The following is a 14,431-nucleotide window of genomic DNA, read 5'->3' as shown; positions in this document are numbered from 1 at the left end:
TGAAGCCAATTAGACATTCTTGATGAATTCTTGATGAATGTCTAATTAAAAGCCTTAATTGAATGCCTTGTTAAACCCAAAGATTTCTTTAGTTGAACGATGAAAAGAGCTGAAAAATGTAAAGCAACATTCACCATGTACTGATATTAATATTCATATTAACAATTGCTTTGCATTAAATTCCAAAATAATACAAGAATGCATTTGGTGGAATATGTCGTGCAGAACAAGTGATATTATAGTCGAAGATTTTACTCCAGTCGAGGAGGTAATTCTGGTTTGACATGATGCACAGATGTAGCTTTCACATTGTTCAGGTGCCTTTTAGATTTTAGATTTCCAAGAATCTGACATCACAGCTCATGAATCTTCACTCCTTCATTTGCCTTTCTACACTAATGACCTCTTAGAACTTAGAACACCAGGCCAACAAGGAACAACGAAGAACATGAATCACTCTGATGGGCTGAGATACCCTTAACGTCCTATGCAGAGGTGGAGAACCGAAAGAAGTTATGTACTGCTCCGAAATGCTCTGCGGGAGGCCCAGTAACACAAAAGAGCCACCAGGCCATTGAAAGAACTGAGCGATATACATTAGCTAAGTGAAACCCAACTGTTCTCGGATGTGTTTCGCGCTGCGTTAAGTATCATCGTCAAATTCTTTACATCTTCCCGTGTCTTCCACAAGTGAACCCAGCCGAGTTGCTTCCTACGTGGGTGACGATCGACACGGGCTTCGTCAAAAAGTTTTATGCAAAAGGTAAAGCACTGAAGCTCGTTGGGTTAGGAAGAGCACATGGACGGAGGGGGTGGGGGGTGGGGGGCTTACTTCGGAGATTTGAGGTCTCTGTGGATGATCTTGTGCAGGTGCAGGTAGTTCATGCCACTGGCGATGCCTGAGGCCCAGTCCACCAGGAGGCAGGGTGTGACCTTCCGGCCTGCACGCAAGACCTCGTACAGCTGTCCCTGAGCACAGTACTCCATTATGATGCAGTAACACGGAGCCTGTGTACAAACGCCCCTGTGCACGGGAACAAACACACACACATGATCCCTGGGCATGCTCCGGGGGGGTCAGCACTGAAAGACTGAAATCTGAAATCCAAGGAACATGTACATGTAAACATGGAAACAGGACATGGAAACAGAGACACTGCCTCGTACTTAAAGCCGATGATGTTTGGATGCTTCAGCTTGCGAAGGTGTTTGATATCTGTCTCTTTCTGTTCCCGAACCTTCTTGATTGCCACTTCTTCAGAGCGGAACTTTCCCAGGAATACGGCACCCTGTGCTCCACTTCCCAACCACTGCAGCTCTGAGATCTCCTCAAACGGAACCTCCCACAAGTCTACAGACCAATCAGCATGGCAGAGTTAGCACATAACCAAGCTACAGGGACTGGTGTGGACGTCTCAAGCTTCTAGAACTTTCTAGGTAATTCGGTCAGTTTTACTAAAATATCAACAAAGGAACTACAAAGGTTCATTGGAGCATTTCGGACCTTTTTTGATCCGAAATTTGATTAAACAATTTTTGAAACTGCATAACTGCATAAAAGATGCTGAAAGCTGTGAAATCTCAAGGTTGGGGCAAATCTGACCCACATATTCAGAGCTACAGACAAGTAGCTATTTTAGAGAGTTCCAGAACTCAGTAACACTAGTGACTGCTGGTGTCTACAGTATGGAGGTTGCCTACGGAAGTATGGAGTTTGCCTACGGTGGTTTAAAAATGGATTGCTCACCTTGCTGTTGTAGCTTGTACTCTGTCGAGTAGGTCTTCCCTATGATATTCCACACGGGTCTCAAGCAGCCAAACAAACCTTCCAGGAATCCGCCTCCACCTGTGCCGGCTCTCTGGAACTGTAGCTTGATGTCGTCCTGGTGCTGCGGGTGGGCGGTGGTTTCGTTAGCACAGTCCACTGGGCAACCCCCATCTTCTGCATCCTCGACATCTTTGCCGCCCCTGCCTTGGCCGCAGGGGGCGGGTGACTTGGGCTCCTCGTGTTCCTGGAGCTGCAGCACGCTGTTGTCGAAGTGTCCGTGCTCCCTGGCGGAGTCCTCGCTCAGGGCTGTGCAGGGTGGGCTCGTGGCGCTCAGCGCCAGGTCGTCGTCGCCACCGCCGTGGCCCGCCACCTGCAGCTGCTGAGGGACCACGGGAAGGTCAGCGGGCGGGGCCAGGTCGGTGATGATCTTAGGGGGAGGCGGAGGAGGCGGGGCTTGGGGGGAAGGGGTGGTGTTGGGGTTGGTCTTCTTCAGGGCATCTCCGACCACAGTGAGCTTGAGCTCTTCTTTGAGCTTTCCCACCAGAAGACCAGGGCAGGAAGTCCAGGAGAGCACCTCTGGGGAGCTACCCATGGTGCCGTAGGTGTGCATGAGCAAGCGCCCGCCAAGGCAGAGGTAAGGCAGAGGGTCTTCTCTAATGGACACCTCTGCTTAAGATCAGGACACCTAGAAAAAGACAGATATAGACAGAGAAAAAGATAGAGAGACAGAGAGATTGACAGTGTTACAAAGTATGGGGAAATATGGGGAATGTCTTAGCCAGAAGATAATAAACGGATAAAAAAAAAAAAAAAAAAGATAACTACTACCGCGGACCAAATTCAAATATCAGTCATTCCAGTTTAATTTCCTCTCTCACTTTCTATTTAAGGTCTGTATGATTTGAGGACCTTACACCAATGGTGATGGTGATTATCTTTTAAAGAGAGGTAATGAATGAGAGGCGATGAGGTTGGGGGGGGTGGAGGGAAAAATGGGAGAGGGGGTGAGAGGGAGCCCGGGGGGGGGGTTGGGATGCCAGGTTCCAGATAGCGCTTATTTTGATCTAAACTCTACCGGTTTGACTACAGAAATTAAGCCACCATGTGTATTAGAAGCTCTGAGAGCCCAACATCTGGCCTTCTCTGTCGCCGGGGCACCGGCCGTGATTACGTAAGCACCAGGCTCAGAGGACATTTCCTCTCTCGTCAGAGCCGCCACAGAGGTCAGAGAGAGATATGCAGACGGGGTCAGATATTTAAACAGCACACCTCCACATCTGCAATGTTCTCAGCTACTGTCTGTGTTTACTAGTAAACAATTTGACAAGAGTACTTTTGACTGCAGAGCATAGCATCACAGGGAACATAACAACCCGTCTGTTGTGGTGAGCAAACACGCTTCCACCAGCTGCTGCAGTCAAGCCCTTAGGTGCCCCGTTCTACTTGCTTTATATCCTACAATCTTTGAAACATTGCTAGTGTTCAAAACGTCTAAAACAACACTTCAAGACAAAGCACAGGGCAGCAAAAGTCTTTGATTTTCAGACAGTTTCTGATGGTCTGATCTACATGATTTCCAAAATGATTCATGTATATTTCACTGTTGTGTAGGTAGCTAATTCTAATCGAGCCATCACGAGAGCTTACCAGGAAGTTAAAGGTATAACAATAATCTTGATAAAAAAATGTAGTCAGGCATACAAGTATTCTAAATTCAATATCAGGCCCAGTACAGGTAGAGGTAAGGACAGAACGGCAGGTCCTGTATTTACAGGCCAGGTCCTGAAATGAGGGCAGCACGTGTCATGCGGTTCTCTCGTGACCATACAGAGCTTAATTCCACAAGGTACAGAGGGAGGAGTGAAAAGGAGGAGAGGAAAGAGGAGCAGTGGAAAGAGTTGCGTGAAAGAGATAACCTGCCCTGTCCTTTTGTGTGAGAGTCCATTCAATCAGAGCAGGACCTATGACCTGCCCAGAATCAGACACAAATCATACATGCAGACCTACATTCTCTCTCTCTCTCTCTCTCTCTCTCTCTCTCTCTCTCTCTCTCTCTCTCTCTCTCTCTGTCTGTCTGTCTGTCTGTCTGTCTGTCTGTCTGTCTGTCTGTCTGTCTTCACACAATTTTACTTTCCAGTCTATGCACACAGAGCTGTGAACCTCTTCCCAGAAGAATAGTCTCTCTGGTTCCAGTAGCTTAATCCACATAGGAGGAGTAACTGGAGAGAACTCTTTCCTTTCCCACACACACACTTTATCTGCACACAGTTAGCAGTGATAAGAAAGAGGTACGATGCAGTGTGTGTGCATGTGTGTGTGTGTGTGTGTGTGTGTGTAACCTGACCAGCATGTGTTAGTAATGGAGCGGTAGAAGCATCAATAATGCAAACTCAGCTCGCAAGCTCTCAGCACACAGCCGAGAGTGCAGGACACAACCAGAACGCTCTCTCTCAGGTAACCCAGAAATCCTTTCCTCCGTATGTGTGGGTGTGTGTGCATGTGTGTGTGTGTAATTCCACCCCAGTACCAGCGCTGATGCTCCAGGCTGCATTACACCCCAGGGGAAACATCGAAGGTCCTGCCAAACACACACACCTTGAACACACCAGAGGCGTGCACTTCCTGACAGGCCCAGTGCCTAGGGGGCACTACCGGGCCTAATCTCCACTAAATGGAAACGGCCCATACAAGAGCCTCAGAGCTACAGTTTGCAGAAGTGCAAATTATTACAAAACCGAAGCACAGGGATCTTAGGAACTCTGCAATGTATATAAATCTTTAAGTTACATTCACCACTACCAACATTGCTTGGCTTAGAGAAACTCGGAAAAAGTCGAGGAGGTGTCACTCTGGACACTCTCTCCGAATGCTAAGACTCTCTCCCGTGACTTCAGGTCTCGCCTTGTCAGTGGTGGCTGCAGTGGCCGAGTTTTAAATGTTTTCTCATCTTGCATGTGCACGGAGCCCTCGTCAAACTGCTGCATGAATGATTCATGGGTCTGGGCGTCTGAACTTCTATAAATAATAACTGCACCTTATCAGCAGATGGCGTGACCTGGCTGGCTAGCTAACGTAGCACCTGGGCCTGGTTCAGATAGGACTACACACTGTAAGCTTGTAAAGCGTCAAAAATACTGTAGGTACTGCAAGACAAGATATGGTCCTGTTACTGTAGAATCATGTAAGTGCAAGATCACTGGTAGGGGCAGAAATGAAAAAATAAATACAGAGAAAGAGAGGGAGAGAGACAGAGAGAGGGCAAAATGTTGCCAGGGTGGGTTAATCGCTGCCTTGGGCACAGAGTAGAAATTATCATTTTTCTGTCTTATTAAACCTTCAAGCCTCACATTAACCCCACATAGAGACACACCCACAGAGTCACCTTAACCAATGTTCAGCCTGGTGACCCCACACACAGACACACTCACAGAGTCACCTTAACCAATGTTCAGCCTGGTGACCTCAAACAGATACACACCCACAGAGTCACCATAACCAATGTTCAGCCTGGTGACCCCACACAGAGACACACCCACATTGTTGAGCACGTGAAGTGAACTTAATCTCACTTCACTGTGGCAAGGGCAGTAGAATTGTCCTTAAGTGACCAAGACAAAGAGAAACGCTGCATATTATAGACAGGAAGTTAGAGACTCATGAGGACTACCTGTATATAATTACACAAAACACACTGTATATAGGTTAATGATACAGTGCTTTTGAAAAATATAATTTGTAATATTACATAAAAAATGTTAGTAGGACAAATAAATATAAATTACAGCATGAATTGTGAAACTACAAAATGGTGAAAGAGTACAGATTACTCAATTGGTCAGAATATTATTAAAGTAAAAATATAAAAAGAATATTTCTGGTATATTGTGTTGTACATTCGTTGCTTTCAGGCCTGTATTCCACACTGTATTGCACACTGTATTATACACTGTATTCCACACTGTATTGCACAGTATATTCTACACTATATTACACACTGTATTCCACACTGTATTATACACTGTATTCCACACTGTATTCCACACTGTATTATACACTGTATTATACACTGTATTATACACTGTATTGCACAGTATATTCTACACTATATTACACACTGTATTCCACACTGTATTATACACTGTATTCCACACTGTATTCCACACTGTATTATACACTGTACTACACACTGTGTTCCACACTGTACTACACACTGTATTCCACACTGTATTGCACAGTATATTCTACACTATATTACACATTGTATTCCACACTGTATTGCACAGTATATTCTACACTATATTACACACTGTATTCCAGCAACTGCCTGCATCCGCACACACACCTCTTCAGAAACAACACACACTCCTGCACTCTTACAGCACACACTGCTGCACTTACAGCACACACTCCTGCACTCTTACAACACACAGTCCTGCACTATTACAGCACACCCTCCTGCACTCTTACAGCACACCCTCCTGCACTCTTACAGCACACCCTCCCGCACTCTTACAACACACCCTCCCGCACTCTTACAACACACACTCCCGCACTCTTACAACACACCCTCCCGCACTCTTACAGCACACCCTCCTGCACTCTTACAGAACACACTCCTGCACTCTTACAGAACACACTCCTGCACTCTTACAACACACACTGCTGCACTCTTACAACACACAGTCCCGCACTCTTACAACACACAGTCCCGCACTCTTACAGCACACCCTCCCGCACTCTTAAAACACACACTCCCGCACTCTTAAAACACACACTCCCGCACTCTTACAACACACACTCCTGCACTCTTACAACACACACTCCTGCACTCTTACAACACACACTCCTGCACTCTTACAGAACACACTCCTGCACTCTTACAGCACACACACCTGCACTCTTACAGAACACACTCCTGCACTTTTACAACACACACTCCTGCACTCTTACAACACACACTCCTGCACTCTTACAACACACACTCCTGCACTCTTACAGCACACCCTCCTGCACTCTTACAGCACACACTCCTGCACTCTTACAGCACACACTCCTGCACTCTTACAGCAAACCCTCCCGCACTCTTACAGCACACCCTCCCGCACTCTTACAGCACACCCTCCCGCACTCTTACAGCACACACTCCTGCACTCTTACAGCACACACTCCTGCACTCTTACAACACACACTTCTGCACTCTTACAACACACACTCCTGCACTCTTACAGCACACACTCCTGCACTCTTACAGAACACACTCCTGCACTCTTACAACACACACTCTTGCACTCTTACAGCACACCCTCCTGCACTCTTACAACACACACTCCTGCATTCTTACAGCACACCCTCCTGCACTTTTACAACACACACTCCTGCACTCTTACAGCACACCCTCATGCACTCTTACAGCACACACTCCTGCACTCTTACAGCACACACTCCTGCACTCTTACAACACACACTCCTGCACTCTTACAACACACACTCCTGCACTCTTACAACACACACTCCTGCATTCTTACAGCACTCTCCTGCACTTTTACAACACACACTCCTGCACTCTTACAGCACACCCTCATGCACTCTTACAGCACACCCTCATGCACTCTTACAGCACACCCTCCTGCACTCTTACAGCACACACTCCTGCACTCTTACAACACACACTCCTGCACTCTTACAACACACACACCTGCACTCTTATAGAACACACTCCTGCACTCTTACAGAACACACTCCTGCACTCTTACAACACACACTCTTGCACTCTTACAACACACCATCCTGCACTCTTAAAACACACACTCCTGCATTCTTACAGCACACCCTCCTGCACTTTTACAACACACACTCCTGCACTCTTACAGCACACCCTCATGCACTCTTACAGCACAAACTCCTGCACTCTTACAGCACACACTCCTGCACTCTTACAACACACCCTCCTGCACTCTTACAACACACACTCCTGCACTCTTACAACACACCCTCCTGCACTCTTACAACACACACTCCTGCACTCTTACAACAAACACTCCTGCACTCTTACAGCACACCCTCATGCACTCTTACAGCACACCCTCATGCACTCTTACAGCACACACTCCTGCACTCTTACAGCACACACTCCTGCACTCTTACAACACACACACACCTGCACTCTTACAACACACACACCTGCACTCTTATAGAACACCCTCCTGCACTCTTACAGAACACACTCCTGCACTCTTACAGAACACACTCCTGCAGCAGGCTGCCCTCATACTCCACTATACATCACTGACTAAACTCTCCCGACTCCCTCTCACACTCTACCCACAATCCACCCACACTCCACTCCCCTCCACTCCACCCACACTCCCCTCCACTCCACCCACACTCCCCTCCACTCCACTCCACCCACACTCCCCTCCACTCCACCCACACTCCCCTCCACTCCACTCCACCCACACTCCACTCCCCTCCACTGCCCCACACTCCCCTCCACTCACATTCCACCCACTGCATCCCTAAGCCACAGATGTGACAGGTCAGACTGCATGTGAGCCATCTTAATAGACTGCAATGTTGGAGCGATGGGCTATATTCTGAAAGCTACACTTTTTCTCTTACACACACACATGTACATGCACACGCACACGCACACACACTTTTCTACTTACACTGTATCAGTAATGCACACTAGGGATGGAGCAGCTGGTGGGGCTGAGGGATCAAGTTCTGGTGATGGCCCTCTGCCCCAACACACACACACACACACACACACACACACACACAATTAAGCCCACTAATTCAATACTACAATCTGTGCTCCTCAAAAGGTACTGCACCAAATGCTAAATGTAGCATAGATAAGACAAATACACTTAAGCCTGAATGATTATTCTCATATACTGGAGTGCACGTACAAACGGAGCGTCATCCCACTCTCACCAACACTCTCAAAAACACATGTTCACATTAACCTGGAGCATATCATAAACACACAGGCTCCTTCATGCTCGCACACATGCACTTCCTGTAACTCTAGGTCTCATTATCTGCAGGCAGGGGGTGTCAGAATGCTCTGGGGCCTGGGGTGGAGGTGGGGGGGGGTGTAGAGGGGTGGAGGGTCTCGCTCCAGAGGGACCAGCTGCTGTGGCAACAAAGGGCCAATTTAGTCTCCGACAAAGAGCCATGCTCCCACTTTCTGTCTTTTATTCTACATGCCAGCAGCATCGGTCTGAACCAAGTGTCTCTCTCTCTCTTTGTCCCTCATTGCCTCTCTCTCCACCCTTTTACACCAAAATCAATCCGATCCTGCTGTTCCCAGGCCGGCTCCGGGCGCCGCCCCTCCTCCCGCCAATCACACGCTGGCTGCCGCTGACGGACAGATGAAAAGGGGCCGCTCGATGGCTCAGCGTGGTTCCAGCAGCCAATTAACTCGCAGCAGCGCCCCGCAGCACCTGAGCACTGCCGCCGCCTCATTCGCACTGTCGGTCGGTCTCTCGCACAGCTGCCCGCAGGCGTGACGCTTCTGGCTGAAACCACACCGTCATGGAGCCTCAGTAATGTCCCAGGTGGCAGGAGGGAAAACCATCACCTCCCCTGTGCTGACCAGCATGCCTGATGCTCAGGGTCTGGGCCAGAGTGACATGCACATGGACATGCACTGCCTGTGGCTGGGTATCCCAGCATGCCTAGCCGAGCACCCTGCAGACTAAAATATGGGTAGATGTTTAAAGCTGCTTTAGTACTATGCTCACTCTCACTCTCTCTCTCCCTTTCTTTCCCTCAGGGTGCTAAACTGAGGAAGGAAGGTAAACCTATAATCTGTGCTCAGCAGAGCATAAGTGTCTAGAGTAAACACAGCGCAGTGGTGCACTGGGAGAAATGGCCCGGCTGCTGTTTAAAAGGTCACATGGCCAAAATCACTCCTGCTTGTGTGCTCGGATCCAGGCCACCAAAGCACAATGCTACGCAGCTTTCAGTACTTGTCCACAGACTCCTTCTACACAGAAGAAAACGTGACTCATACCAGTCATGCTAGTCCCAGATTTATCAGCAATACATAAAGGAGAGGGACAGAAAGAGAGAGAAAGAGAGAGACAGAGAGAGAGAGAGAGAGATGTCTCAGAAATGACAGCAAGACTGTTGCTGTCTGACATCCTGTCTGGACAGCAGTCCAAAACACTAAAGTACAATAATAACAGTGTTTAGTCTGGGCCCAACCATCTGGGCCTAACCAGAGAAAAAGCAAAAAAAAAAGGCTCTCATCCACCTGCTCTCATCTACCTTCTTGCCAGGACTGAATCTGGGTGCTCGTGATGCTACCCTTTAATGTGGAAAATGTTTTACCAATCAGGTGTCAAAGTTCATTTAGCAGAAACCAGAGATGCTTCACAAGGATCAGCAACACTTTTATCTTAACATATTTACTCTTCTGCTCACATCACAGAGAACTCAAGACTTTAGAACAGCTAATGTACCCGCTTTTATTTGTTGTCCAGCCTGATTTTGCTGAGCAATATCAACCAGCCAGCTACTCTCTCTCCCTGGGGAGTCAAGGGTCATATAGAGTGCAAAAATGCTAATGCAAGTTTATTGGAGATGAACTGGTGAGCACTATTGTTTACGGGAGCTTCAGTCCACACCTGTGTGTGGGCATGAGGGCACGCTGATGTAGGGCTGGATAACTGCAATGAGTCCAAATGTTTTTGCCATGTTACCTCAAATGTTAGCCTGGCTGTGCCACTGGGCTGTTAGCATGATGCAGCCAGAGCAGGTCTGTCTTCATTCCAAAACACCTTGGTCATATGTCGCTAAGAACAGCGGCCTGACTCACACCTGAGCCAGACCACACACACACACACACACATACACACACACACACACACACACAAACCAAACACACACACACACACACACACACACACACACACACACACACACACACACACACACACACACACACACACACACATAAATTCAGTCACTGGACTGTATGTAAAGTGGATTACCGGATTATGACCTAGCCTAGCTGTGATTACCTTCCCTGTAGTGTGTAAGTGGCATGCAATCATTCCAGCTCTGTGAGCTTGTTAAGAGCATTCCAGCAACATTACACTGTTTAGCTGTTTTCTTGAGGTCATTACTAAAATTAGGAGCATACAGACAGATTTGAGAGGATTAAGGCAGTGGAAGTCAGGCAGAGAGAGTAGTGTGACTACTGGACAGTGGACATCAGGCTGTGAGTGGTGTGGCTACTGGACAGTGGACGTCAGGTAGAGAGAGTGGTGTGGCTACTGGACAGTGGACATCAGGTCAAGTGAGTGGTGTGGCTACTGGACAGTGGACATCAGGTCGAGTGAGTGGTGTGACTACTGGACAGTGGACATCAGGTCGAGTGAGTGGTATGACTACTGGACAGTGGACATCAGGTCAAGTGAGTGGTGTGACTACTGGACAGTGGACATCAGGTCAAGTGAGTGGTGTGGCTACTGGACAGTGGACATCAGGGAGAGAGAGTGGTGTGGCTACTGGACAGTGGGCGTCAGGTCGAGAGAGTGGTGTTGCTACTGGACAGTGGACATCAGGTCGAGTGAGTGGTGTCACTACTGGACAGTGGACATCAGGGAGAGAGAGTGGTGTGGCTACTGGACAGTGGGCGTCAGGTCGAGAGAGTGGTGTTGCTACTGGACAGAGTGGTTGATGGACTGTGGCTGCTGTGACTCACAGCAGCAGTGAGTCTGTGATGCTGTACAATAACCCAGCAGCCACAGAGCACGAAGCAGAGGACAAGAGTGCACCAGATAAGCCCCTCCCCCTTCCACTACAATGCACAAACACACACTCACACACACATACACACAAATACACGTGGACCAAACACTGAGAATGCAGGAAGTATTTACAATTTGCAAGACAGCATCAAATAAGTAAATAAATGGTCATGTTTTAAGGGATAGAGAGAAAGAGAGAGAGAGAGAGAGAGAGAGAGAGAGACATCTCAGAAATGACAGCCAGACTGCAGCTGTTTGACATGCAGTTCTAACAGCATTCCAAAACACTAAGCAGTATAATAATGACAGTGTTTAGCCAGGACCCAACCCACTAGTCACCAGCAGTCCAGCTCATTACAGTACAGTTCTGCTGTCCAACGGACCGGCCCATGCAGAGAGCAGTTGGGGAAAAGATGAAGACAGAACAGGAGGAACACATGGGTACATTTGTGTGTGTGTGTGTGTGTGTGTGTGTAAGAGAAGCAGATATAAAACAAGCAAGAGAAGGGCAGAGAGAAAGAGAGGGAGAGAGGAGAGAGGGAGGATGGGAGAGAGAGAGAATGAGAGAAAGAGAGAGAGGGGGGTTGGGGAAGAGGTAGCAGCACTGCCGGACTGACACTGGAGCAGCTGGAATGGGAAGAGATCCCAGAGCGACTACAAAGGACACAAGGGGAGTGGTGGTGCGTCCGCACGGCGCCTCGCGGGTGGGAGGGCGGATGAGCGGAGGAGGAGCAGGAGGATGAGGAGAGAGGCCGCACAGCTGACCAGCTGCTCCCTCCCTTTAACAATCAGCGCCGGGGGCTTTTAAAGCAGCACAGACATAAAAGCCAGCAGACAGACAGGCACGCACATCACAGCAGGCTGCCTCTGAGACACGGCGGCATGAAAGAGGGGGAGTGGGTCAGGGAGATAAGAGATAGAAGACACAGAGGTTGCGCACACACACACACGGGCGCACAAAGCCCATGAACCAATCCACCTTTTACTAGAACCTCAGGAGGCTCTAATTCGTCCCTCCCGTCGCTGGTGTTCCTGAGCTCTTAAAAACCTCGGAGAAAGCAGAGGAATCAATACCTCACACTGCCGCGGACATTAGTGGAGAGGGCTGAGGCTCGCCTGGCCGATCACTGGCCAATCAGGGATGAGAGTGCAGGAGCCAGGGGAACCCAAGCTGAAGCTTAAAGGAGCTCAGCTAATACATGCAGCATCACGACCTCTATTCTGCTCTGCTACCCTGACTTCTTCTCCCCTCTCTCTCTCTCTCTCTCTCCCTCCCTCCCTCCCTCCCTCCCTTCCTGATAAGCATTTGCTGCTGGGACGACATTACATAAACATGCTGCTTAGCAGAGGAGGCAGAACTGAACTGAACAACCCTCTTCCCTCTCAGCAAGGAGAGAGAGAGAACGAGAGAGAATGAGAGAGTGAAAGAGAGAGGAGCGATAGATTCTGAAGTGAGAACCTGGCATAGAAAGAAAAAGGGAGGAAGAGAGAGAGGCAGAAAGGGACCAGAGAGTGGGAGGAATCAGATGAGCAACACCACAGGGAAGAATCTCCCTCTCTCTGTCCCTGGTTCTCTCTCTTTAATATACCTAAACAATACAGATGTGGCTGTGTGTGTGTGTGTGTGTGTGTGTGTGTGTGTGTGTGTGTGTGTGTGTGTGTGTGTTTGTTTGCGTGGGTTATTGGTGAACGTTCTCATGCGTATATTCACACTTCTCAGTGTATCTTATTGAGAATATTTGCGATCCGTGTCTGTGTGTTTGAGCATGTGTGTGTGTGTGTGTGTGTGTGTGTGTGTGTGTGTGTGTGTGTGTGTGTACGGGAAGCATCGTATGCTTGTCAGCCCCACTGCCTGTCCTTCAGCAGAGGGCAGAGGCAAGAGAACTACTGCACCAAACCCCAGCATCACAGCCGGAGCCAAATATAGCACTGCCACACGCACAAACACACACACACACACACACACACACACACACACACACACACGCATACACACATGCTCAAACACACAGACAAGGATCGCAGATATTCTCAATAAGATACACTGAGAAGTGTGAATATACGCATGAGAACGTTCACCAATAACCCACGCAAACAAACACACACACACACACACACACACACACACACACACACACACACACACACACACACACACACACACACACACACACACACACACACACACACACATATAGCCCCTGCACAAACACAAACAGCTGCATATTACTCACAGCTGAGCAAGCCGGTCAGCATGGTCCTTCTTCAGCAGAGTGTCAGAGCCCAGAGAGAGAAGGAGGAACAGCAAGAGAGAGAGAGAGAGAGAGAGAGAGAGAGAGAGAGAGAGAGAGAGCACGAGAGAGAGAGAGATGGAAGAGGGAGACCAGGAGGAGGGAGAGAAAGAAAGACGAAGATGGAGCGCATGCAATGTCAGAGTGAAAGAGGGGGCGGAGCAGAGCTGCTGCTGCCCACGTCACACTTTCATGAATGAAGGGGTGTGGTGACGCAGACATGACGCAGCTCGAAACACGCACACACACACACACACACGCCACACACACACACACACCGTACGCACACACACACGCACGAGCACAAACAGACACACACACACCACACACACGCACGCACGCGCACACACACACACACACGCACGAACATGCACACACACACTCTCTCTCTCTCTCTCTCTCTCTCATGCACACACACACACACACATGCACACATACAAACACGCGCACACACACACACAAACATGCGCACACTCTCTCTCTCTCTCTCTCTCTCTCTCTCTCGTATGCACACACACAACACAACACACACACACATGCACGCGCACACATACAAACACGCGCACACACACACAAACATGCACACACACTCTCTCTGTCTTGTA

At 48.7% G+C, this 14,431-nt stretch overlaps 1 protein-coding gene across 2 annotated transcripts in view; it reads right to left on the bottom strand.

Moving 5' to 3' along the window:
- Nucleotides 1-14,431, bottom strand: part of map3k13 (mitogen-activated protein kinase kinase kinase 13) — a 40,411-nt gene that overhangs the window by 7,994 nt on the left and 17,986 nt on the right. Inside the window, exons 1-4 of one of the 2 annotated variants that reach the window (XM_077002502.1) lie at nucleotides 13,770-13,915; nucleotides 1,748-2,453; nucleotides 1,168-1,351; nucleotides 833-1,024 (exon numbers count right to left, since the gene is read on the bottom strand). In XM_077002502.1, coding sequence (XP_076858617.1) covers nucleotides 833-1,024; nucleotides 1,168-1,351; nucleotides 1,748-2,378 — 1,007 coding nt within the window. In that variant the 5' untranslated portion in view covers nucleotides 2,379-2,453; nucleotides 13,770-13,915. Of the gene's footprint in view, nucleotides 1-832; nucleotides 1,025-1,167; nucleotides 1,352-1,747; nucleotides 2,454-13,769; nucleotides 13,916-14,431 lie in introns of those variants that run through there. The other variant, XM_077002501.1, reaches the window with a different exon arrangement.

Source organism: Brachyhypopomus gauderio, chromosome 4 (assembly GCF_052324685.1).
Source record: "Brachyhypopomus gauderio isolate BG-103 chromosome 4, BGAUD_0.2, whole genome shotgun sequence".
NCBI lineage: Eukaryota > Metazoa > Chordata > Actinopteri > Gymnotiformes > Hypopomidae > Brachyhypopomus > Brachyhypopomus gauderio.
This window is presented reverse-complemented; position numbering and strand designations above follow the sequence as displayed.